Below are 22,093 nucleotides of genomic sequence, written 5' to 3' on the forward strand. Positions count from 1 at the left end.
GCTCGGACACTGAGAAGCGGTAGGTGAGCGCAAGCCGGAGTGATGGAACGACGGCAAACAACCCTTGGGCTGACGCGTCAGTGAACACAACGAAGTCGGGATCGGGAAGGGCGTCGAAAAATTCGAGCCGGACGCCGTTGAGCGACGGGTCGCGAAGGATGTGCCACCACCAAAATTAGGCCCTGGCGCATATCTGGCGTGACAGAGACGAAGGCATGTCGGTGCAGGATCGCCTCGCCCACCCGAAGACGCTAGAGGAAGGCCTGGGCTGGGCGTACGCACGTCGCCACGTGGCGAAGGGAGCCGAGGAGGGACCGCAAGGCGTAGGGGGACAGCCGGGTCGCGTTGTAGGCGTTGGCCACAAGGTGCTGGGCCTTGGCGATTTTGTAGGGTGGCATGGCGACCGTCTCGCGCACAGTGTCGAAATTGAGGCCTAGTACCTTTTGGCGTGTCCGCCAGCCTGTGAACTTGTCTTCATTGACGGTGCCGGGGCCCAAGACAGCAGTCATGGCGTACCGGAGCGAGCGGTCAGCGTCAGCACAGTGGGTACCGGTGTTGGTCACAATGTTCACGTGGTCGTCGACCCAGTGGTAGCTGTAGAATCCGGAGGGGTGGGCGGCGTCGACGTTGTTGCCGTGGACGAACGCAACCGCCCCTCCCAAAACGCTGTATGTGCCGGCATAGCCTGTCCAGCCGAAAGCAGCGGAGAGATCAATGACGATAGCGTTGTCCTCCGGAATGTATCCGGCGAATAGGTGCACGCACTCGCTGTGCGTGCACGCGTTGCGATACACCACCGCCACATCTCCCGCCATTACCTGGACCTCGTGGCTAGGGTCGGCGCGTTTGCACCGCAGTAACTCGCGGGCTAAGCTGGAGCAGTGATCGTACGATGGTGTTGGCACGTCGGATGGGTCCGTATGGCTGTTGACGATACACCTGAAGAGGTCTTGCTCCATCCTAATGTTCTTGCGGAGCACCTTTATTCGCTCTGACGCGGAGGGATGGTTTCTGGGGAAACAGCTCTGGCGCGGCAGCGGTTCGCGTAACCGTACCCGGACACCCTCAGCCACAATGCGCAGCAGCCTATCCAAGTGAATGTAGCCCCTGCACTGGTGCCGCAGGACCGCAGGAACGAGAGCCTTGTTGGGCCGGTAGTCGTCGGTGGTCTGTCCGCGAACGAGCTCGACGAACGCTGGCAGCGACGGTCGGGCTCGCCGTACGTACTCGGACATCGCGGTCTGGAGCGCCGTGTTCAGCCCGAGCGCGCGTCCGGCGGTTGCCTCCGGGACCGGATCCGGGAACGTGACGCCAACGCAGCCGAACGCGGCTGCGATTGTTGCGCGGCGGACGCGCTCCCACGAGCGCGACCTTTTGACGCCTGATGTGTGCAAGCGGTCGAAGGTGGCAGGGCATGGGGCGCTGCGGTAAAAATTGTCATGGTCGGTGCCGCTGGGGGCAGTGACCGACATGGGTAGTGTGGTGGCGGCAGCTGGGGCCGGCGCTGTCTCGACACTGGACAGGGAAGCACACGCCTCGGTGGCATGGACCGCGCCCTGGGCGAACGGCCCCCCACCGGTAGGCGTGGAAGGGGAGTTCTCGGTGGCAAGGCCCGCGATCGTGGCGCGGGGCCTCTCACTGGCAGAACTCGCGTCGTGAACCGGGGGCTGTGCCCGTACAGTGTGGCGCGGGTGGTGCGCCACGGTGGCATACCTCGGCGACAACAGGCTCTCACCGGCAGGCACGCGAAGGGGTGCCCCCGAGTGGGGGCTGACGCACGTCGCTGAAGAAACTGTGACGAGGCGCCTGGCTGTATCCGTTGGGAGACGGGGCTGGAACGCCATCGCGCCGGAATGCGACTCACAATGGCCCGAAGCATGCAATCTATTTGAGTTACAGCTGGGGTCTGGGTAACTAAGCGCTGGTGTGTCAGCGGCACCTCGTCCGCCTCAGCGGCGGCGGGGGCGGCGCGTGGCCCCACCTCCGGTGCCACCGAAGCGCTCCGTAATGTAGGTTGTCAGCTCGGAGGGGAGCGGGTCCCCCCACTCGTGTGTCCTGTCTCTGGAGGCGCACTGGGCGCGGGTGCCCCCTGAGCACATTCCCCCAGCAAATTACTTCAAGCATGGTTCGACGCCGGCGGTGTTGCGCGGGATCAGCGCCCAGATGTGCGTAGGGATGCTGCTTGGGCGGCTACGCTGATTATTCGTCGGTGGAGTGCGGAAGCGGTGCCGGACGGTGGCTGGCCGGGCTGCGCTCGGCTACTGTGGCTGCTGCCACCGGGGCGGTTGGCCAGCTCCCGCAGTGTCAGCGCGTGTAAGGCCATAGACCATGCAGTGGAGTTGAAGGCGATCCGGCCGACCGCCTCCGAGAAGTCGCGCCACCAATATGGCGCGTCGCTGGAGAGATGGAGAAAGGCGGCACCGAGAAGCTGGTTGACCCCATGGAGGGTGCGTTGCACCCGGCTCGGCGAGTGACCTGGGTCTGCGTCCATGTTGGCGACGACAAACCCGCGCACGCGGTACAGAGCGTGGGTCATAGGATCGTACTACTGCGCGTTCGCAAACGTAGACAGGCCTTGGATGGCGCCGAGCAGGTCGTAGTACGACGTGCAGGGAGGGGCCGCTGGCGGGGCCGCTTGAAAGTCTAGAGCAAAGTGCACATCGGAAGACCCAGCCGCGAGCAGCGCCTCCTGGTCAGCGCGGTGAAAGTGCATGACGGAGATCCCGTATCGCCCAAAGCGGGCACCGCGTAAGGCTGCTAACACCGGGGCCGCGTCTAGAAACGTTAGACAGGCCAGACTCCGCCATCGCAGCACGCACGAGGTGGGTGTCTCGTTCTGTCCCTCGGGCGATAGCAGGTGGGGGTAGAGCCGATACGCGGCCAGAATATAAACGGACGCCGGGCGGAAGTCCCCGCGTGCGCGACTTGCCGGCGTCGCGAAGTGTGCAGCACGGAGCTCGCGGACGGCGGGCGGAGGTAGCGCGCCACGGTGGTTAGGCTGCGACCACGACGCGAACGCGGTGCTCAGTGTTGGTTGACCGCCGCCCGGCAGCCCCTCCGTTTGGGCCAGATTCGAGTCCCCGCCCAGGAGATGGGCAAGGTCGCGAAGTAATTGTGCCACCCGCCCGCTGGGTGCCGAGGAGCAGTCGCGCACGTCGGCGCATGATGCTTGGCGGGCGGTCGTCTGGGCGGTAACCGGGAGGCCACTAGCGGGCGCTACTTCCCGGGCCGCGCCGGGTTCAGCGCGCAGCTCACCGTGAAAGCGTCTTAAGAAAGCGGAAGGGTCGAAGGGGTCGCTTGCACATGACATCCGGACTCCAGGCGAGTCAGAGACGGGCTCAAGACCCCGCGGCTCGGGACGCGCGAAGGTCGCATTTCCCATTACACCAGGCCGGGAGGACTCCGGTGTCGAAACGTCCGACTCGCTGTCGCTGTCAGAGTAAACCGTCAGGACGGGCGGCGCCACGGGTGGTGCCGTCGAGGCGGTAGGCGCGTCGAGGACTGCAGTGGACGCGCCGGTCGCTGTCGGCGAGATGGACTCCGTGGATGCCGTAGGCTTAGCTACAGCGGGAGATTTGGCTGCGGGCCACTTAGGGCGGCGGCGTGCTGGCGATTTGGCGGAGGCTCGCGACTTGGACCTGCGGACGGGCTGGGCAGACCCGCGAGCTGCCGCGGCGGCCGCTTCGGTTGGATCGGTGGTCGCCGCGGCTGCGTCCGCGAAGGTGCTGGAGTCCGGTGCGGACGTGCCAGCTGGAGCGAGCGACTCCGCGGGCTCTGGGCGTACTGGAGAACCAGGTTCCTCCGTCGTCGGCGGCGCTGGAGTTACGTCGACGATGCGGCGCAGACGACGACGGCGCACGACTGCCGCGTGCTGACGCGGGCGGGAGCCGCCGGTGCAGGCGACGGTGGGGTGGGCTGTGTCGCCGCGGGCGCGGAGGAGGCCGGTGTTGCTGATACACCAGCAGAAATGAGGCCCGCGCGATCCAGACTCGGGGGCGTCGGTGCCACGGGCGGCAAAGCGGACGGCTCCGGTGGCGCCGAGGAAGCGATGGGCGAAGTTGATGAAGCCGACATGAGGGGAGCTAGTGACTTAGGGGGGCTGGTCGAGCGCTTGGTCGCGAGGAAAACCGGAAATGTGGAGGCGCTGCGTGCATCGGGTCATGCAGCGCCTGTAGTGGGTCTAACTTGACTCACTACTTTGCTTACACGTTGCGCTACGTGTATGAGGAAGCGTAAGTACTTAGTAATGACTTAGGTTAATTATATTTGAATACATAAATATAATTTAAATCAGATAAGACTCCAAGTGACTTAGATTAGGTAAAATGAGAACTGTATTGTTTGTGAATTGATCTTCCTCCTAAATCTGCTAAAACTGTTTATCATCTATGAAAGGGGTTGACAGCGGCTGGCTGTCAGAGCCCCGCTAATATGCACGTCTCTAATTCGTAGAAAGATGCTGCTTTCTACCAATAGGATCTTTGGATAGGTGTGGACCACTCATTGTGGTGGCCCACTTCAATGTATCCATTGGTGTGACTTACACCAAGGTGAGGAAGTATCTAAAACTTTTAACAGATATCTTACCTGTTAAAATCATAAGTGGCTTGTAGCCACTTGTGCGTGTAACCCCGTTACACCATCCCCCCCTTAAGGTTAGACGCGCGGGGTCTCCGCACGTCAATCTTCTGAATTGGTCATTCGTCAATTCTCCGCGTTTGGAGAAGAAATCCGCGCTCATTCAACGATGAGCGCGCCCCACAAGAAGAACCCGAAGGCGGTGGAGAGTCATCTCTCCATCGATGACTACTTCGAACGCCAGAAGGCGAAGTATGGCGACGTCGTCGACTTCGACGACGACGATAAAGACATGGAGGACGAGGAGGACTCGTCCTCAAAGCGCAAAGATTCAGTGTCGAGCGAATCGTTCGACCCCCACGCTAATAACATTCGCCCGCGTGAAGGGGACGAATCGGACGCTTCGAGTTCGAAGCGTTCGCGAACTGAGAGTGATACCCCACTCGCTTCCGCTGGGGCTCTTAGTTCTCCGCGCGCTGCGCCTGCAGCGCGCGATCCGTGGATGCCGTCCGCGTCCGAGATCACGGACCGGTATGGGAACTCGGTACCTCCGAATGAGGTGCCGCTGTACGTGTGCAGCGCCATCAAAGATGACGTCGTGGCTGCCGAGCTGCACTTTGATGCGGAGACGCATCAAATGCGCGATTATTACAGCGGACTCTTCCATGATCTCCGATGGTTTCAAAGCAAGAAGACATCTTCTCGCAGCAAAGTGCCCGAGTGGCAGGCACTTTGTCAAAGTTGGAATGCCTTTGTTGATAACTTCAACAAGAAACCGAGTGCTTACCGTGATCGGATTAAGCAAGCGCGTGATCGCTTCGAGACGTACTCGAAGCGTGGAAAGTTGGAGCAACTCCACGTTGCTGTCAGGAGGCTAACGTACTGTGCGCTGTGCCCGAGGGCTTTCAGTGCGCGAAGTGCTTCCCAGGCGCGGTCCGCTTGAGCGACCGCGACCTGAACGGGTACACGTCATTCCGTGTGCCCGAGAGTCTCAAAGAGCTCCGTGCTAAGTTCTTAGCAGGTGAGGGTTCGGGCGCTAGCGATGATCGCAGCGCTCGTATTACTTTCGCTGCCCCAGCGCGTACTGCTCCTCGTACGCCCTCACCATTTCCGGAACGTCCTCCAGCAAGACGTTCCGCGGCTCCCATGTATCTTGATGGGGAGGAAATCATCTCCAACGAATACGAAAACGAGCCCCTTGAGGGTTCGTTTTCGGGATACTATGTTCAACAATTCGCTCAACAATCCAGCGGGTTGAGCCGCGGGCGTCACGGATCGGCGGTGGCGGGGGTGGGAACACACCCCGGGTATGATCAGCCCCGGGCTGATCAGTACACGTCTCTCGACGACCGGGTGACCGCCGTGGAGCGTCTGCAGGGCGCTGAGTTCGCCGCCCTGAAGCGGTAACTGGCGAATCAGAAGGCCCAAGTCGCGGCGGTCTGGCAGATCGCCTCGAATATCCAGATCGAATTGGGGACCCAGATGAAGGGGTTGCTCTAGCGCGTCCGCGCACTGGAGGAGCGGCTGTTCGTCGCCGAGGCTAATGCCTCCGCTTCTGCCTCGGCTCCTGCCGCGGCTTCGGGTCAGCCGAGCTAGATGGATCGTGCTGCAGGTATGGCTTCAGCCGTCCGACGTAAAAGGTCGGATGGAGGCGCATGCTAGACGGTATGTCTAGCGTGTATGCGTTGCCGTGCCGTGCCAACACAGTGAACGGCCCGATGAAGCGCGGAGCAAGCTTACTTGCTCCGAAATCCGAAACTGCATGTTTAGGCAGGTTTTGAGTAGCTAACAAAACCAATGAACTAACTTTGAATTCATTTGGGTTGCCTCTGCCCACATTGTCTGCGTTCAGCTTCTGTTGGTCAAAAGAAGCTGCTATTGCATCTTGGACAAACCGAATCACGGCTTGTATTTTGGTGATGAAGTTGATTGGATCCGAGCTGAAGTCATTCAGCTCGCTCTGCGCTAGAGGCCCGGCCTCTGCGTGGTTCTTCGCGGTGTCTGCGCCCTGCCCAGACTCATGTGGTTTGTTCATTGTTGCAGCTGATACGGTGCAAGTGTCAGCGGTTTTCTGCGGCTGCTGCATGGCAGTCGTAGATCCTCCCACACTTAAAGTGGGAGCCATCACTCCGAGTAAACTCGGTAGACGTGGATGCCGCATGGCATTCACGTAGAACGGTGTATACCCGGTCGAGGCATGCACTGAGTTATTGATGGCAAACTCTGCCATCGATAAGCACTCGCTCCAGTATTGGAACGAGTGAGCGTAGCTCTTCAACATATCGATGAGCACGCGATTCACGCGCTCGGTTTGACCGTCCGTCTGCGGATGATCCGCCGTCGACATTGAAAGTTGGCTCCCAAGAAGTGTAAACACTTCTTGCCACAGGTGCGCTGTGAAGCGCCGGTCTCTGTCCGACACGATGTCGGTCGGCATACCATGGTGTTTGAACACCATGTCGACGAACAGACGGGCCGTCTGTTTCGCGGCCACCTCCACCGGCACTGCAGCAAGATATACCATCTTGCTGAAGCGGTCGACGAAGACCACAACACCGGTATTCCCTCCGCTGTCCGGGGGAAGACCAAAGATGAAGTCCAAAGACATGGACTTCCAACTCTCCGACGGAGTCGGCAGTGATTGTAAAGGAGCCTGCGCGAATGGCGCAGGCTTTACGCGTTGGCATACCTCGTAAGCACGGATGTACTTGCGCACCCACTTATACTGGTGGTGCCAGTAGAAGTCGTGCGTGAGAAGGACGTATGTCTTCTCACGTCCGAGATGTCCCGCAGTCGGGGCATCGTGATATTCGTACATGATCCTGAGTCGCAGGTCATCATCATTCGGCACGACAACGCGGTCCGCGTTGTCGTCGACCACATTATAGAGGAGCAGTCCGTCGTGCACCCGATATCGGTGTGCGCGCGCACGAAGGTGCTTGGGCAACTTCTGATGAGCCTTGTCAGAAGGTGCTGTGCCATAGGCCAACAAGAGTTTCGCGTCCGCGCCCGACGCGGACGCGGCTTTCACATCGTCCAGCAGAGACGATGTGGGTTTGATCGATCGCGTGACGTCAATGGTATTGACGTCAGCAGCTTCTGCGTAGTCTGGCCGACGTGATAACGCGTCGGCCACCACATTCAATCTTCCGGGTTTGTATTCGACCCGGAAGTTATACTCCGCAAAGAATGAGAGCCATCTCGCCATTCTTTGTGATATGTGTGGCGACTTCACTGCGGTGCGCAGTGATGCATTGTCGGTGTAGACCACAAATGGTCTACTCCCAAGCAAATACACTCGGAACTTTGCGAGTGCATACTTCATGACAAGGAGTTCCTTGTCATGCACCGGATAGTTGCGCTCAGCTGGCTTCAGCTGACGCGATTGGTAGTAGACGACACGATCACGGCCCTCGTGATCGTGCTGCATCAACGCACATCCGATCGCGAAGTCGGATGCGCCACATACGACGTGGAATGGGCGGTCTTGGTCAGCCACTGCCAAGATCGGCGCCTCAGTCAAGCCCCGCTTGACTGCATCGAATACCTTTTGGCAATCGGTTGTCCAATTCCACACAGCTTCCTTCTTAAGAAGCTGTGACAGCGAGCGGACCTTGCCCGCGTAATCCTCCACGTACTTGCACAAGTATGTGGCCAAGCCAAGGAACTGCCTCAGTTCCTTGACACTTGAAGTCGTTGGCCATTCGTTAATCACTCTGACCTTTTCCGGGTCAGGGCGAACACCATTTTTCCCTACGAGACACCCGAGGACGGGTATCTCGCTCGCCGCGAAGATACACTTCTTCAGGTTCGCGTAGAGCTTATGCTTTCGCATAAGCTCAAGTAGCTTCCGGAGATGCACCCTGTGCATCTCAATGTCGGTCTTCCCGTCCACAGCCCGGCTGTGGATGAACACATCATCGAAGTAGCTCTGTGCGAAGTCGCGCACCGAGCGCAACAAGTGCGTCACGCACCTGTTGAAAGTCGCAGGGGCGTTCTTAAACCCCTGTAGCATCACTAGCCATTCCCAGAGCATGCCGCTTGGCGTGCTCACTGCCGTGAGAGGGATATCGCTCTCGCGCATTAGGATCTGGTAGAATCCGTCTCGCAAGTCGAGAGCACTGTAAACGGTGCTCCCGACCATCGAATCGATGATAACATCTTTTCGCGGTATCGGCGTCTGCGCCGGTACCGTCGCATCGTTCAGCTTGTTATACGCATGAACGATGCGCCATCCGCCCTGTGGCTTTTTGACACGCACTGTGCGGGGACTTCGATTCCCGCACTTGTCCAGCTTTGCGACGACTTTCAAAGAAGTAGTCGATCGCCTTCACTTGAGCTCGCGGCAGTGGCCTCTGCCGCGTGACACAGTACTTTGTGCCCGGCACGAGATCAATCTCGTGCTGAATGCCCTTATCCTGCGGAAGCTCCGCAGGAATCTTCCGGGAGTACGTCTTTGTACTCCCTCAGTAATTCGTAATAGGGACTCGACTTCAGCGAGTCCCAACCTCGTTCCTCGAAGCGTTCTTGCTTCGTCTTCGCACTGAGAGTGTCTTCACTCTCAGTGGTACTTCCCATGAAGAGCTGCCTCAGCTCTTCGCATCTCGCTCTCCGTTCTTTCACTGTCCGAAAGAACGCAGACCTGCTCGATGCGTCCATCGTGCAGGTCGCGTGTGAGCGCTTCCAGCTCATGGCTGGAAGCGAAGTCAACTCCGACGCCCTCGTCGGAGGACTAGCGAGTTCCATCTCACGATACTGGAATCCAGTATCGGTGCGCGTCAAGACGCTTAGCGTCTCGACATCCGGCGTCACCGCCTCAGTCTGCCCAGCAGACTGCTCTTGATGCGTCTCGGTCCCGGACCGAGACTTGCGCAGCGTTCTCCGCTTGCGCCGTCTTCTTGTTGTGCGGAGCCGGGCTCCGCACAGTTGTTCTTCTGGTCCAGGCCCGGCCGTGGACAGTTGTTCGCCGGCGGACCCTGTCCGCGGGCGCGCGGTATCAAGCCCGGCTTGACCGCATTTTCCTTCGTGCAGCCCGGCTGCACGGTAATGTGTCCTTTCGCCGGCAGACCCTGTCTGCGGGCGCGCGATATCAAGCCCGACTTGATCGCATGGCGCTTCGTCGTGCAGCCCGGCTGCACGACAGCATGCAAATTGTGTCAGTGCGGTACGTTTGCAACTGTCCGCACTGTTTGCAGCGTCAACTCCCGGAGTTGACACGCCTTCGTCACCTCGACGCCATTCATTGGCGGAGCCCCTCATGACCGAGGGTGCATCAGCTCCCGGAGCCGACGCGTCGTCGTCGACCTGACCTCTTCGGGTCAGGGACTGTCCCTTGCACACTTGAACGTGGGTGTTGGTTCCCGGAACCAGCACGTCTGTTTCTTCTGACGTCGGCAGCATTGCCGTCGTGGGTCTCACTTGTGCGCGCCCTCGCGCACTTCCTGGGCACTCCGGGACAGCAGCATTAAGCGCTGTCTCGACTGGTAAGCCGCGCGCACCAGCTGGTGCGTGCGCTGCGGTAACAGGGCCATCGCTCTCTGTTCCGCTGTCGCGGCCGAAGCGCACGAGCGTGCGCTTCTTCCAGTCTATCACCGGATCATGCCGTGACTTGCACGGCATGCCCATTACCACGTCGAACTTATCGCCCAGGTCCAGGACGATAAAGTGTTCGACAAACACTCGTTGTTTGTGCGAGAAGCGCACGTTCACGACGCGCTTCTCGATCTTCACGATGGCACCTCTCGCCAGTCGAACTTCTAGAAGACTTCGAGGTACATTTACCTCCTCGAAGTCAAGTCTCGACAGGCTTCGTAGTCGAACAAAGTTGTTCGACGCGCCTGAGTCTACCAAAGCTCGAAGAGAGTCACTCGCTCTCTTCGAGTAAACCTTCAAGATGACTAGGTTCGGCCTGTCATCTTGTTTCTTGCAGTGAGAGCTAGTCTCACTGGGGGCAGCAGTCCTCAGTGTCGCGTGCCCGACGTCGGCACGCGCGACTGCATTACCAGTAGGGCGCCCCGCGCCTACTGTATGTTCGCGTTTTTTGTTGGTCCGCGGCGATGCCTAGCATCGCCACGACGGCCACCTCCAGGGGGCATGGGAGCTGTGCACTCCCGTGCAAAGTGACCGATCCTTCCGCAACGGAAGCATTCCGCATTGCCTCCTTGCTGCTGGTAGCCAGCAGTTGTTGCGTTCGAGAGGTCCATTGGTTCTGGACCTCCCGTCCTCGCTACCGGGCGCGGTTGCGGCCTCGGTACATTTGCATGGAGTTTAGCCTGCCGCAGGCTAAACTCTTCTTGCATGGCAAGGGTGATTGCAGCTTCGAGAGTACTCGGGTACTCTCGGAAGAGATAGGTCTTCACTGGCCGATCTCTAAGTCCTTTCATGAACGTGGCGACGTTAGTCGCCTCGTCAATTGGATTAGTCACGATATTTGATACCAAGTATCGTGCGCGCTGCGCGTAAGCATGCTTACCCTGCTGAAGGTCGAGGAACTCCGCCCTCGACCGGAACTCGTTTTGCGGGGGCTCAAACGCTTGTTTGAGCTCCTCTTTGAACACTTCGTACGTGCTGAAGCACGTAGGATCGGAGAGTCGGCGTCCATACGCCCAACTCCTTGCGCGTCCGCCAAGGCAGGACATGGCGAACGCGACCTTCGACAGCGGGGCGACGATGCGTCGAACCGCTATGGCTGTGTCGAGCTCGACAAGCCACCGGAGGAGAGGCTCGCCCTCTCTTCCCACGTAATTGCTTACGCTCAATTTTAATGATTGAGCACGCGGTGCCGTCCCTGACGACGCCGTCACTGAGGAAGCAGCATCACGCTGCTCCTTCATGATGAACCCCAGAGCAACACCATGTTGCTCTGTCGGCGATAGCGTACGCAGCATCGTAGCTATCGCCGCCTCCCCAATGACTGTTGACAGTCGTTGGAGGGCCTCCCACTCTGTATCTGACAGGTGGGGGCAGTCCGCGCGTGCAACATGCGTTGCAGGCGTGTTGGAGCTCTCCATGGGCACCTCCGTGCTCATGTGGTTCTCGGCTCCGCGTTCGTACACCCTGTACGAACGTCACGTAGGCGGTCGTTGGACGGACTACAAAGTGCTACCAGGTGTAGTGGGCCTACTTTGGCTCACTACTTTAGCTTACACGTCGCGCTACGTGTATGAGGAAGGGTAGGAGTTTATTAATAATTTGAATTAATTATACTTGAGTCCACAAGTATAATATAAATCAAATAAAACACCAAGTAGCTAGTTCAAGGTAAAATGAGAACTGTATTGTTTGTTAATTGATCTTCCTCCTAAATCTGCTAAAACTGTTTATCATCTATGAAAGGGGTTGACAGCGGCTGGCTGTCAGAGCCGCATCAAAGTGCAGCTCGGCAGCCACGGCGTCATCTTTGATGGCGCTGCATACGTACAGCGGCACCTCATTCGGAGGTACCGAGTTCCCATACCGGTCCGAGATCTCGGACGTGGACGGCATCCACGGATCGCGCGCTGCAGGCGAAGCGCGCGGAGAGCCTTGAGCTTTGAAATCACGCGCTGCAGCAGCAGCGCGCGGAGTACTGAGAGCCCCAGCGGAAGTGAGTGGGGTATCGCTCTCAGTTCGCGAACGCTTCGAACTCGAAGCGTCCGATTCGTCCCCTTCACGCGGGCGAATGTTCTTAGCGTGGGGGTCGAGCGACTCGCTCGACACGGAGTCTTTCCGCTTGAGGACGAGTCCTTCTCGTCTTCCATATCTTCATCGTCGTCGACTTCGGCGACGACGTCGCCATACTTCGTCTTCTGGCACTCGAAGTAGTCATCGATGGAGAGATGACTCTCCATCGCCTTCGCGTCCTTCTTTTCTTGGGGTGTGCTCATCATTGAATGAGCGCGGGTTTCTTCTCCAAACGCGGAGAATTGACGAACGGTCAATTCAGAGATTGACCCCGCGCGTCTAACCTCAAGGGGGGATGGTGTAACGGGGTTACACGCACAAGGGGCTACAAGCCACTTGTGATTTTAACAGATAAAATATCTGTTAAAAGTTTTAGATACTTCCTCACCTTGGTGTAAGCCACACCAATGGATACATTGAAGTGGGCCCCCTCAATGAGTGGCCCACACCTACCCAAATATCCTATTGGTAGAAAGCAGCATCTTTCTACCAATTAGAGACGTGCATATTAGCGGGGCTCTGACAGCCAGCCGCTGTCAATCCCTTTCATAGATGATAAACAGTGTTTAGCAGATTTAGGAGGAAGATCAATTTACAAACAATACAGTTCTCATTTTACCTAAACCAAGTCACTTGGAGTCTTTATTTGATTTATATTATACTTGTGTACTCAAGTATAATCAATTTAAATTATTAATAAACTCCTACGCTTCCTCATACACGTAGCGCGACGTGTAAACAAAGGTAGTGAGTCAAATTAGACCCACTACAAGGTGGTCAACAGTTTCGGACAGAAATCGTCCAAACTCAGCTTCGGTAACGTGATCGAGGTGAGTCTCGAAAAACGGAAGAAAAACTTCACGGAGTTGCTCGGTCAAGCAAGTAATCTTGTACTGCAAGTGGGTAGCAGCACGAATCGTGAAAGCACGATGAACGGCTTGTTCAATGGTGAGAATGCGACTGTTTTGCTGATCAACGGCCCACTCACGAACGTACGCTTAGGCATAGACTGAAAAATAACCCGAAGCTAACGCCAAAGCTCAAAATATTAGCAAAATTTTCAGGAAACAGCTGAAATTCACGCGATTTGTTTGCGATGTCCCAATTCGGAATTACATGGAAGCTGAGGTTTAGGCAACTGGTGATTGGCTGAGTCAAACTGCAATTACACTAAAACAATGCGAAAAAGTCCAAAAAATAACAAATGAACACTTAAACAACACTACTTAGCGCTAATTTAGGCATTGAAGCTTGGACTTGGACTTGGCGTTTTCTGGTTGTTTCCTTGGATAAGTGGCTCTTCCTTTTGATCCTCTTCGTAGAACCTGTTGCGTGTGCTCTCGTTAAGGTGACGATCAAATATAGTAGTGAGAGTGTTATGAAGACGCACTACTTGTATACTTAAGAGGCGACAATCTTCTCGAAAAAGTATACGCTCAGACTCGGCGCGAAAACACTCTTCCTGATCTTGCAGGTGGTGAGTTAAACTTGCAAGACGGTTGACTGAGTCTAACCCCTTGAGACGAAGTCGATCAACTGCTTCTAGGCTAGGGTGAGGGTTTGAATAGAGATTTTTTGGTTTTTGTTTGTTCACCTTGGTCATTCAAGGCCAAGTCAAACCCAGTTTTCCGCTATAAACTAGGCTTACGTGCGGGAAGGTGACTAGTGAAGCGAAAAGCGTTAAACTAGTCTAGCACTTCAGATTAACTAACCGTTAGCGAATACAGCTTGTACTCCCACTTCCGACACCTCCTAGAAAAAATATCCTTAATAATACGTTATCAGATTAAACAGGGATGCTTAGCGCGCGTCCACTACTCGCCGTAGACTGGCTTCTGAGCGCTGTGGCCCCCTTCCGAGGGAGCAATGGGACGCTGGCTGACGATCGAGAACAAGCGAGAGCTGATTGACAAGAGCGCAGCGGAGCCTGGCATGACCCATTCAGAGCTAGCGCGGTGGTCCAAGCGAGCATTCCGCTTGCGCAAAGCCCCAGCCCGCAACACAGTATCTGACATACTAAAGAACGCAAGCACTATCAAGAAACCAGAGTACGGTGAGGGCAAACGGCGTAAGCCGCTAAAGGTAAAGTCGCCTGCTTTAGAAAAGAATTTAAAGGAGTGGGTGGGTAGCGTAGAAGCGAGGGGGCTGTGTCTTAACCGCAAAGCTATCACTAGGAAGGCCGAGCAGATTCGAGAAGATGTAGGCGGGCCTGCGCTCGATGTCGGACTCTCCGTTGGCTGGCTGACCGGGTTTCTCAAGCGGCACAAGCTACGCTACAGACCGCGACACGGCGAGGCTGGCTCTGCTGACGCCGACGAAGTGAGAGAAGGACGCCATGCCATCCAGGAGATCACCGACTGCTACGACGCCCACGACACCTACCACCTATCTGCAGCCTCTGGACGCCGGTGCTATTGCGTCCTTCAAGGCACGCTTTAGGTCATTACAGATTGACCACGGGATCGAAAGGTTTGAGGCTGATGCAAATGTTAATGGGCAGTCTGCATACAAAATAGACCAGCTTCAGGCGATGCAATGGAGCTCGCTGTTGTGGTCGTCTACGGAGGCCAAGACGGTGGCGCACTGTTGGCAAAAGACTGGTCTTGCGACTCCCCTTCGTGGAAACGACGAGCCGGACGAAGACGGCGAGGACGAGGGCGTTGAAGAGGGCGATGCCGACGGCGAGATTGTCGATCTGATGCTCAAAGTGGCGTCAATTAGTCTGTAGTGGCTAAATCCTGCAATCATTTTTCATGTACATGAAAAATACACAACAGCTGGTGTCGGAAGTGGTAGTACTACCTCTAAGTGCAAATACACTTGGCGGTACAAACGCTTTTCGCTAGCCGTTAAGTTTTGCGTAACCGACATTAACGCTTTTCGCTAGTCGGTTACGCATAACTAACCTGACGCTACAGTAGCAGTTAAGCGGAAAAAAAGCGAACCCCTAACCCTGAGGCTGTTGCAGTCGAGTGATAGCGAGTCGATCTGTCAATCTTCTGACCACTTGCCCGGCGAAAACTGACCGACGGAGTGCTACCAGTTATAAGGCTGAGGCGAAGAACTTGTATGCAGAGGCCGTGAGGAAAGGTAGACCGCTATGCTCGAAGCGTGTAGGCAGTTGGAGGTAAAATGTGAAGTGAGATTATTTTGGTTAAGGCCCTGTGGCCGGCCGTCTGGACAGTGTCCATGGCGGAACTAAAACAAATGAATTTGATTGGTCAATTCACTTCAAGTTGAAGTGGATTGACGTGCACCAAACTGGAGGTTAATACGACCAACAGAGGTAACGCACCACTTGTGCGTGTTTCACTACTTGGCTTCTTGTTTTTGCCTAATATGAATGAATGTACCATAGAGTGATGGTGGGCAAGCAATGCTTACGCCCCCGCCTTGCTCTTGAAATTAAAGGGCCGCGACGTGCTCGCCACCGAGCACGTCTCCTTCCTTACATCCCTCCTCCCCCTCTCGAAATGCTCTAAGTATATCTCCACAGCAGGAGCAAATTGCTGCTGCAAAGATTTTTCGAATAAATTACCTCCAACTCTCTCCACTGCAAGGAGCAAACTACCAAATTTCTCGATGAGCTGTCCCCTCGTGGTACATTGTCAAAGGGGGACAGGTCATCGAGGGAACCCTCCACAGCTTACTAGCCAGGGCTGGAAAAAAAATATTCGTAGCATAAACGGGTAAAAAATGTTACGCTTGGAACACCCACAATATGTAGAAACGAACGTTTGGTACTTATTCGATGTACAAGCATACCGCTGAAAACAAAACCATCCGCGTAAAAAAAATACTTTTTTGGTAAAAATAAGAAAAGTAAACATTGGGACGAATCTGCCGTGTCGCAATACGAGATGGCGAACCTGCAACACGCCGAGATAGATTACACCTTTGAGGATGTCTACTGGCCATTAATGTGTGCGAACTGCATACTGGTACTTCAACTAACGACAACGTTGACGCCTTCAAGTTGTCGGCTTGTAAGGACTCTTCTTCTTCATCTTGCAGTCAGCTCATGGATACCGATCCTACCAAATTAGGTGTTGAGACTCGTCAACGGTCAGCACTTCGAGCTTGTCCGGTTTACTCGGGTCAGTCAAGTGTATTAAACGAACTGGAAAGACGGGTTCGGTGCATGTACGGCATTCGTAGTTGACAGTTTACTAATTGTGGCGGGTACACCAGGTATAATAACTACAGTTTTAGATTACCGTCATAGTAGAGTGAGTGAGTATACGTTACATTTTAGCATCAATTAGCTAGATAGTTTCTGCATGTACTTACTGTAGTCGTTTTGGAAGCAATCGTCAAAGTTCGCAGCGATATTCCGTAAAGCCACCCGTTCATTTGCAAATTTATCGAACAATTCTTCCTGGTGAAGACCAAAACGAATGAAGACAATGCTAAAATCTCCTACGGCCTCGAGTACAACACGCTGCGCATCGATCGGACCACAACGTCTCCCCATCGTGTCGTTTCTAGTTGCTGGTCATGCCACACAGACTCTGACAGTTCGAACGCGGGACGGTGAAGCTTCACGTTGGCTATTCGCTTCAGTATCACCCCACTGTCCGGGCCAGAATTATCAATGTTGCACCGACGGTCGGTCAACAAAAAGACTGAGGAAACATCCTTCCTAATCCGTTCATTGGGGATGTACGGATACAAGTCGTCCTCATCCACCGAGTCGATGATAACCATTCCGCAGGGTTGTCCGCCACAGACGTCACTTGCGTCATCAAAGAGCTGCGACAGCATGACACAGTTGAGTTCGGTAGTGATCCCACTCTCACCCGTGGACATGATCCGAGAATTGAAGGTATTGCCGTTGACATCGCCGTAGTCGTCTCGGACCGTAACGTTGCCAAGCCGCTCCGAAATACTGATCTCGGCGTTGTTGAGGCTGAAAATCAGCGACTCGTAGACTTGTTTCAGAGACCGCACCCCCGGGAAGTGGATCGTCTGGGAAATGACGCAGCATATATCACCACCAGCCGTCTCAAAACGTTCGTCTGAGTGGCGGAGTTCGTCGGAGTTGGTGGTCTGAGTGAGTGCTGTTATATACTCATACGCAGCTCGGAATTTCGTTTCCCGGAAAGCCAAAAGCGTCGCTCTGCGGCTCTCCCAGGATTTTCCCAGGCGAATCTGCGAGTGCAGCGGGTGCAGGTTCTGAGCGAAGCCGCTCGTTTGCTAAAACCAAGAGGGTCCGTTAGCATTAGGGCTGCTCTGTGTGTACTTTTGAATACTATGCGCGCTTGTCGTTCTTACCAGTAGTGGCAGAATGGCGGATTGAGCGCTGGCAAGATTAAGCTGCTGCTGGCGGATGGCTCTGAAAATGGCGGCATTTTCGGAGCCTAGCCCTGCGATGGGGTTTAGCTGCTTCAGTTGCTCGCGCAGACGTCGCAGCTCCTCGTTCAAGCCCTACAGGAGAGTTACCGTAAGTAGTTTTACCTCAGTACGTAAATGTGGGCGCTGGCGCACCTCGCGCACAACGTGTGCCGACTTGCGCTTCTTGCTGGGCATTCTCTCGCTGCTGGTGGAGTTGGTGGCGCTCGCTCGGTCGCTCGTTTGTGGGTGAGCTGAATTTGCGCCTGCATGCAACATGCGATTTGTCACGCTGACTCTTTTTGGCTCATAAGAGCCAACCACGTCCACAATTTGCTGTGCTTGCCACTCCAGGCGAGTTTGTCATCGAACGACATTCAGCTACATTCACGCTACATTAGGCGACGTTAGCGTTAAGGCCAGGGTTGGTAGTCCTCAAGTCATGTTTGTCATTGTGCATTGTGGAACTCACTGTTTGGCAACACGAAGGCAGTAAAAGAAAACGTAGACAACGCAAAGCAAGTTGCAAAGGCAAGCAATGCTCGGCAAGAAGGGAGCACATACAGACACCAGCGCTGACCTGCATCAGGAGGGTTAGCGATGCTAGTCAGCGTGTCGATGGCAGTCAGATATCGTGCCTAGATCCGGAGAGCGTTGAGGGTGTTGGCTGTGTGTGCGTGGCGGCCACCACAGTGTTGACCGCAAAACCGGCGATTGAGCTATCCTCATGGATTTACATAGTCTCCGTAAGCGAACTTGCTCAAATCCGCGGTCCGCGTAAATTTTCATCAAATCTCTCGCAATTCACTTACACTAGTGGAGCACAGCAGGCTCTGAAATAAGTGCCTAAATATACGCCACCAGGACAGGGCCTTCACCACGTTCAGCATTCAGAACCTGATGTCAGTTTTGTAATACCTGGAGCTGCTATTACGTGTAGTACTGTACACTGCACAGTGCATACAGGTGTAGCAAGTCGGCTCACGTCACGTCATGACGTGTACCACTCGCGTGATTCTGTCCCATAAAGCACTGTGCTGTGCCGCAGAGAAGCCATGAAGAAGCAGAAGTGCACCTACACTGCGCGTCGGGTGCGTGCGTGGTCGATCCCCGCGCCCCCTGGACCTCCATCTTGTAATACTGGCGTTGTGCTGTGCAGGAGGAGACGGAGCAGCTGCGCGAGCAGGTGAAGCGACTGTCGTCGGAGCTGCAGAAGCTCCAGCTGCGCTCGCTCTCGCCCGAGGACGCGGCGCTGCTGGACCCGCTCGTGCAGCACGTCGTGGCCGAGAATGCGCTCATGACGTCGCTGGCCAGGAACCAGCAGCTCAATGTGGCCAGCGCCCAGGCCATGCTGGTCGAGTGCCTCGTAAGTTTGTCATCTTCCTTTTTTATGATAAATTATTCTATGTTGGGGTATTGAGTATGCTTGTGCAGGGGGATCAAGCGTCGCACCCGCTGTACACCAAGATCTGCCTCTCCAAGGACTGGGACGAGCGCCGCAAGACGCTGATGGCAGTTCGCAATGAGAAGTTGAGGAATGCCTACGATTTCCTCATGGCTCCGGGCAGATTCGAGGATCCGGACAAGCCGCACACTTCGGACCACCGATACGAGACGGCAGAGGGCGATCTGTGCTCCGTGCACTTGGAGGCCATGCACTTTCCAGGGGTCGAGTCCCTGGAGAAGGTGTGGGAGGCGCTGCTGTTCCACTACAATACCATTGAGATTGGGATCTCCGAGAGACTGGGCCACACGACGGTGAGGGACGACTACGACGCCATCGACGGCAGTGTGTACAGCATTCGCGTCCTATCGAAATCGGGGAACTGCACGCCGGTCGAGAGCAGCATCGTCACGTTCTCGCACTTGTTCGCGGAGGATGACAAGGGCTTCGGCGGACGAACGTGCGGCATTTTGGCTCTGGACTCGGTCGATGAAGACGAGCTGTACCCGTACTACCCGAAGGAGCGCGTTCGTCTGGACACGTCGGGCGCCATTATCTTGTCAGCCAGCAGACGACCTGCTAAGGATCCAGAAAGCGAAGGTGAGCTGGTGGTGACACTGCGACGAGCAGCGTTCCTGAAACTCTACAACCCCCAGTTCCCCGTGTCGGAAGCTACGCGACAAGAACTGCAGGCAGGCATCGGCTGGTGGGGAGATGTCTTGATGAAGACCATTCGCAGCTACGTGTATTCCGAGCTTTAGTGCCCCTATAGATCAACGTGTTTATTGTCACAAGATTTGGAAGACCTATAATTTCGACGGGAGGAGATTTTGCTATGAGTGGCATCAGCTCTGCACGTAAAATTATTCCGTGCATTGATGAAAGCAGAAATTAAAACGGGTCGGTCAGTCACTTCGAAAATACTGCGCTGTTTACCGTAATATCATCGTGAAGTGGTGCTGTATTTGCGTATATGGGTGTATCAGCAGTGGTTACGATGGCGCTAGTGAGGGCAAGGGTGTTCAAATCAAAGCCCGACTCAACCACAGGCGCAATTATTGTAAAGTCCGTGGATGCAGCGCCAACACGCTCAATTATCAGCAAGAGTGCGAGGATTTTACAGTTGTAACATTGTACTAGTAGCGCTTCGAGCGACTCCAAATGCGCAAACTCCATAAAAATATCAAGACCCTTGGCCGTGTAGGCCAACTCGAATCCGAGCTGATAGTGTTCGTGGAAAAGCTGCTACGTTCGAGTTGGGTTTCCAACAAACAGTGAAAAAACTATCATTGGAGAAACTTTGCTCATAATCTGCAGCTAAAATTGCTTCGGCATAGTCTTGCATAGGAGGGAGGGGGCGACGCTAGTATTGATTCAGAAAAGCATTTCAATGTCCTCGTCGAACTTCCACACGCGCCTAGCAGACGGAAATGTATTCAGTGCGCAACGGTCAAGTTGTGTATTTTATTCTCGTGGAGCTCGACTATGTACTCCAGTAGTAGTGCGCAGTACCTTACCGTTGATTCATCGATTGGAGTAGCGGTAGGGTGAAGCCACCAATCCGGTCGATAATCTCCGGTAAACGCTCAATTTTTGCGGCGCTGGTTAACGAGTTTTTATACAAGAAAACAGACGTGCTCAAGGAAAACCTAAACCTTCGTACATCTTGATCTCATTTCGTTAGCATAAAACAATTCGAAAGATGACAAGATTTGCAAATACCGCAACGACCAGTTCTTCGACGAAATGCCAGAATTACTACGAACTGACTGTTCCACTTCACCATCATTCCGGTCCCAAAAGTTGCTGTATCGAGCTCGAGCTCACTTCAAATTTTTCTCCGTCAGGTGCACTACGCGTTGGCCATGGCTGAGAAACGGTACAAGTCAACGGACACGAGACGCAAGGTTTAGAACTGCTTTTCATCCCCAGGTTATCATGAGAGTATAATGACTTTGCCCTGTTCTCACTACATAGAGAGAGAAGGAAGAACTACAAGAGGAGGTTCGCAGACTGCAATCGGACCTGCAACAACTCCAACCCTCAAGAATTCAGGGAGATATCATTTCGGAAAATGCTTTCCTGTCATCTATCATGCGTCAACATCAACTAGAAATCGCCAGCGTTCACTCCATTTGCAGTCATCCGATGGTACGATCGGTACTTCTCTTGGATCTAAAAATCAAATCTACTAACATGGCATATTCAACAGGAAATGCATCCCCTGTGCTCGCATATCCGCCTGAAAAAAAGTTGGTTCGACCGCAGCAAGACGCTCCTTGCCATCCGCGAACGGAAATTTCGAGCTGCATACGAATACGTTGCCATCCGCAGTCAGCTCACGCCTTGGCACCAGCCACACCTAAGTGACGAGCGCTTCGAAACAGCTGATGGCGATGTCTGCTGCACCCTCTTTCAGACTGTTCAACTCGCAGGCGTGGAATCGCTCAAACAAGTGTACGACGCAGTTGTCTTCAGCTTCGACAACGCTGAGATCAGCATTTCGGAGCGTCTCGGCCACATTACAACTCGATACGACTACGACGGCGGAGATGGCAACATATCCAACGCTCGAATCATCTCAACGAACGAGATCGGCATCTCCACAGAGCTCAACTGCGTCATGTTTTCGCAGTTCTTCGATGGAGACAGTCATATTTACCCAGGTGCTACATCTTGTGGGATAGTAGTCATCGACTCGGTGGATGAAGACGAACTTTACCCGTACGAGTCAAAGGAGCGGATTCGCAAGAATGTATCTTCGGCCGTCGTTGTGACGGCATCTGGTCCGCAGATTGAGGGTACAGATCTGACTGTGACACTCAGACGCGCTACATTTGTCAAGCTTTACCATCCGAGCTTCCAGATTTCAGAGACTGCGTGGCAAGAAGCACAGCAAAATGCTGCTGCATGGGGCGATATCATGCTCAGAACCACCCGTGGCCTGCTGTACTCGGTTCCGTAGGATATCTTTTACAACATTGATCCCCAACGGATAACTAGCGAGCCTTGAGTCATACAACGTTGCGAGTGATAAACAAGATTCCGACGATGCACTTGCTCTCAGCCTTCCGGTAC

General features: G+C 54.9%; 3 protein-coding genes across 3 annotated transcripts; 1 reads left to right on the top strand and 2 right to left on the bottom strand.

Moving 5' to 3' along the window:
* Positions 1-251: 251 nt before the first annotated feature.
* IUM83_06556 (uncharacterized protein) lies at positions 252-1,472 on the bottom strand (the record flags this gene model as incomplete). Its single annotated transcript, XM_067930777.1, has 1 exon — positions 252-1,472. The coding sequence occupies one exon, from the start codon at positions 1,470-1,472 to the stop codon at positions 252-254; it is 1,221 nt and encodes a 406-aa protein (XP_067789723.1).
* Positions 1,473-2,545: 1,073 nt separating this feature from the next.
* Positions 2,546-17,769, bottom strand: IUM83_06557 (Serine/threonine-protein kinase Nek2; the record flags this gene model as incomplete). The annotated part of the gene is made up of 4 exons (XM_067930778.1): positions 2,546-3,950; positions 17,318-17,436; positions 17,515-17,667; positions 17,728-17,769. 4 exons carry the CDS (start codon positions 17,767-17,769, stop codon positions 2,546-2,548), a joined length of 1,719 nt encoding a protein of 572 aa, XP_067789724.1.
* An 857-nt stretch (positions 17,770-18,626) lies between these two features.
* On the top strand, positions 18,627-20,928 carry IUM83_06558 (uncharacterized protein; the record flags this gene model as incomplete). The annotated part of the gene is made up of 4 exons (XM_067930779.1): positions 18,627-18,662; positions 18,731-18,937; positions 19,006-19,086; positions 20,863-20,928. The coding sequence occupies 4 exons, from the start codon at positions 18,627-18,629 to the stop codon at positions 20,926-20,928; spliced, it is 390 nt and encodes a 129-aa protein (XP_067789728.1).
* Between the last annotated feature and the right edge of the window lie 1,165 nt (positions 20,929-22,093).

Source organism: Phytophthora cinnamomi (genome assembly GCF_018691715.1).
Source record: "Phytophthora cinnamomi strain GKB4 chromosome Unknown Contig50, whole genome shotgun sequence".
NCBI lineage: Eukaryota > Oomycota > Peronosporomycetes > Peronosporales > Peronosporaceae > Phytophthora > Phytophthora cinnamomi.